The sequence below is a fragment of the Diprion similis genome, chromosome 5, assembly GCF_021155765.1.
Source record: "Diprion similis isolate iyDipSimi1 chromosome 5, iyDipSimi1.1, whole genome shotgun sequence".
Lineage (NCBI taxonomy): Eukaryota > Metazoa > Arthropoda > Insecta > Hymenoptera > Diprionidae > Diprion > Diprion similis.
The window spans coordinates 6,531,915-6,536,095 of record NC_060109.1 but is presented as its reverse complement, the minus strand read 5'-3'; the positions used below and the strand labels follow the sequence as shown (position 1 = coordinate 6,536,095).

At 45.6% G+C, this 4,181-nt stretch overlaps 1 protein-coding gene across 1 annotated transcript; it reads right to left on the bottom strand.

The window, feature by feature from the left end:
* Window positions 1-1,793: 1,793 nt before the first annotated feature.
* Window positions 1,794-2,702, bottom strand: LOC124406252. Its single transcript, XM_046881605.1, has 2 exons — window positions 2,395-2,702; window positions 1,794-2,340 (listed from the first exon to the last, which is right to left on the bottom strand). The coding sequence occupies exons 1-2, from the start codon at window positions 2,700-2,702 to the stop codon at window positions 1,794-1,796; spliced, it is 855 nt and encodes a 284-aa protein (XP_046737561.1).
* Window positions 2,703-4,181: the final 1,479 nt, after the last annotated feature.

Sequence of the window (4,181 nt, the reverse complement as noted above, 5' to 3'; positions counted from 1 at the left end):
CTCACGCAATGACACCGACAAGTTACGACTTGACGTCGAGCGGCCCGAGGTCAAAGAATTTCGGTGCGACGTTGAACTCAGGCTAACAAACACTTCTTGGAATCGGTGGACAAGTTTCGACTTAACGTCGAGCGGCCCGAGGTCAAAGGATTTCGGTGCGACGTTGAACGTGACGACCCTGAACGAATTCTCGGAATTTCAGGCTGACAAACAGTTCTCGGAATCGGTCGACGAGTTTCGACTTGACGTCAAAAGGCCTGCGTCCATCGGTTTTCGGTGCAACGTTGAATTCTGGAAGGTTCCGTAACCGTGAGAAAGATAACCTGCGACCCTGAACCGATTCTCGGAATCTTAGGCAGACAAACAATTCTCGGAATCGTCCGACGAGTCGCGACTTGACGTCGAGAGGCCTGCGTCCATCGATTTCGGCGCGTCGTTGAATTCTCGAAGGTTCTGAAATTCGTTGACGCTAACTCTTAACTAGCAGGAAAGAGGTTTCAAATCCATGGTTGATATTGGTAAAAACTTTTTTTTATTGATAATAAAGAGTACAGTTTTACATGTTTGCTCTTATTCAACGGTATCCTGACCATCAAGCTCCGGACATTAAGAATTAAGAACTGGTCGAGTAGATGCCAACAGGCTTTTGTATTTCAACAGAAAATTTCGCAGTAACAATGCGTTTTGAGCTTATAGTGAATATTTCAGTCGTCCAATTGGGAGTATAACTTTGTCGAAGACGTTTTTGAATTTGCTGATTCAGACTTTGTCGCCAGTTCTGAACTTTGTCGGTTTGGTAGGTATCGCTCGAAGCCCTCCGTACGCCTGACGTAATAATTGCCTCTCGTTCACAACCCTGACGTCCGATGGTTTCATTCGTATGGTTCGGTGTTTGGTGTTGTTGTAAGCCAATACCAAATCAGATAAGATGTCGAGCCACTTGTAGCTTCCTTGCATGCTGAACTGTGTCCACATTTAGCTTTTCAGCGTACGATTGAAACGTTCACAAATCGCAGCCTTTGAATTACTGTACGTGGAGTAAAGTTTGACTCCATAGCGTGTCATAAGAGATCTAAATTTTCAAGTTGTAAAATTTCGTTCCTCTGTTGACGTGTAATTTTTTCGGTACACGTCCTTGAACAAGCACAGATTCCATCGCCTTTGTAACATAATCCCCGGACTTGCTCTTTATCGGTACAGCCCACGCGTACTTCGAAAAAGTATCAATGACTGTGAGCATGTACTTGTAGCCTTTGTTTTGTCCAGCGTACGAAATCATATCAACAAGATCCGCCTGCCAGGTCTCGTCAATGCCACGCACATCTACACGACGACGTGGGTAATTCCAGCGTGCAGGCTTATGCAGTTCTGTCACCAGCGCTAGCTTTTCCCCGTTCATCTTTCAATGCTCTCAGTCTGGTATCCAATTTGGAAATAATTTCAGCGTTTCGAATCGACAGGTCTCTGCCTGTTCTAAAATCTGTGTAGAAGGTGTCCAAGGCTTTCCCTGAGGTGGTATCCAATGCTTTGATCATTTGATCAAGATTGTCGAGTTGTTTTTGCAACAAGTGGAATTTACGACGAAAGATTTTCAAAGTTACAGCATTGTTTGGCTTCACGGGGTCAGCTATATTGCATAGTCTTTTGTTGCGTATATCGTAGTGCCCGTCCGCTGTTACGTGAAATCCGACACTCGGAGGACCTCCAGTGCTCGCAGCTGTGTTTTTGTTCAGCTGACATCCAAACACGTCGACGCTCATCTCGTAAATGATTGCAGAAACGGCGTGAGTTGATCAATAGATGATTCCGGCTTCCCGCAATTCTTGGAGAATCGACATAATTTCGTTGTTGTGACTTGTATTCCCAGCCGCTTGAGATGCCGTCAGCAAACGAAGACGTTCCACCAACTCGTTTGCGTCGTCCCAGAAAATATAATCTGTTCTAACACCCTGTCGTGTAACCCAAGCCTGAGGTAGCAAAACACCTTCGCCCGTACGCTTCGATGACGATGGTGATGATGTATTGATGTCAAGCAGCTCTGCAATTAGGTGCTTGAATTTGGCGCAGGGGGTGTTTCGGATAGGCTCGGTGGCGCTGTAATACTTTCTGTGAGCATTTGTTGCGAGAAGGATGTTCTTGTAATTCTTCTTGTCGTTGGGGGCGACGTGAACGCTGTTCGGCATCTTCTTGAACAACAACTCCAGCAGACCTTGAGTTTTCGGGTACACTGTACTCCCTATGCGAATGAAATTGCGCTCGAAGCTTATCGGTGAGTTACCAATCATCAGCCCGGCGGTAGAAAGGTTCCGTACCCCGTATAAAGTATCCAGCTCGTTCTGTCTGTTTTTATCCTCGAGCGTTCTAAGATATTCATCTTCTCATCCTGCGGATGACTCTGTGATTGTTTGATCCTCTTCCTCTGCAGTTGCAAAAGAATCTTCAGCTTCAGATTCCATTTCGTTCTTCGGTTTATTCATCGTTTCAGTTTTGATTTTTTCCTTCACGTCCTGCTTTACAGGTTTCGCGTCTCGAGAGACGTTGACTAATGCCTGCAGCGGGGTTACCACAGGTTTGAAGACTTCCTCTATTGTTTCCTGCAGCGACTCTTTTCCCGTCTTGAGGATTTTATGCTTCCGTCGAATTGCATTACTGGCTTGAGCAATACGGCGCAAGACTTCATTTTCCTTCCGAATTTCCTGCATGTTGACACAACTAGCTCAGCAACGCTACTGTTTCGTTCCCCTCGATGACCGTGTACTTTATTTCATTGTCATGTTCATAAAATTGTCGAATCCCTTCCTATATCGACCGTTGTCGAGCTCTCGATCCTTATCGATCACAAGGAACCCATATTTGTCACCGTTCCAGCATGCCACACACAAGTCTTTAAACTCTGTGTACGTCATATCGTTGTTTACGTGATCGTTGTATACGTGTCTCAGGTTCATTTCGTCTTGTTTGAATAAGACCAGCAGGTTAGTGTTATCGCGTACGAGATGCTTGGGGATCCGCGCGTACGTCTGACAAAGATAGAAACAGTCTACGTCATGATGTCTACCTATACAAAAGTATGCGCGTACGTTGTCCTGCTTCTCGCACGCTACGTCATCGAATATCATGATTGAGTTAGGTTGCGTCTCGTTCGGTGCGATGACGTGCTCATGCTCGTTTAAGGGGAAGTATTCAACACCGTCGACGCTTTCAAGCACTTGACTGAGAAACTTGTATTTCTGTTGATTTGAGAGATTTTAAGTGAACGTACAGGTTTTCAAACCTCAAACCGTTCGGATGCGTTATAAGTGAGAACAATGCGTTGGTTTTGCCACAGTTAGAAGGTTCACAAAATACCGCACGTACACTACTCGGTAACAGTTCACCGTGGCGATTGTTCGGTTTTTCATTTTGCTGCGTATATTTGTCAAAGTTCACCACAGGTAGCTTGATCGATTGTGTCTCAAACTTCATCTCGAACGTGACTGCTCGATTTTCTATAGATGCATCGTTTATAAGGACTTTCCCTCAGTCGAAGAGCGAACATGATTGTGCACACACGCGATCGTAAGCGATCCTCGAAAAAACGCTCACGTGGGAGAGGATTGGTGAATAGCATTATCAACAAACTCCCGATCGAGCTGCATGTTCCCGGTTACCAATACTGTGGTCCTGGTACAAAGTTGGCGAAAAGACTCGCGAGAGATGATCCCGGTATCAATCCTCTCGACGCAGCGTGTAAGGAACACGATATAGCATATTCGAAAAATCGTGAAAATCTCGAGGCTAGAAACGTCGCGGATAAAAAATTAGCCGAGAAAACCTGGAAACGGGTTTTAGCAAAAGACGCAAATTTAGGTGAAAAAGCAACCGCTTGGGCTGTAGCGAACACGATGAAGGTAAAAACAAAGTTAGGCATGGGTTGTCGAAAACCCAAGAGCGTTCCCTTGAACAAAATCATACGCGCGGCAAAGCAATCCATGATACCAAGCCACAACGCAAAAACAGGTATCAAATCTGCACCGAAAGGTGCTCGTGAAGCTGTGAAAAAAGAAGGCGGTAAACATAACGTGCGATCACCGCGCATTCTACCGGTCCCCTCAAAAGTTGGTGGATTTCTACCTTTTCTCATACCTATTTTTGCTGGTGTAAGCGCTACGGGTGCATTAGCGGGAGGTGCTGCGGGTATA

Coding starts and splice junctions, on each gene's coding strand:
- LOC124406252 (XM_046881605.1), bottom strand. CDS start 2,702: ATGCAGGAAATTCGGAAGGAAAATGAAGTCTTGCGCCGTATTGCTCAA. Junction 2,341..2,394: donor GAGGATCAAACAATCACAGA/GTCATCCGCAGG, acceptor GGATAAAAACAG/ACAGAACGAGCTGGATACTT.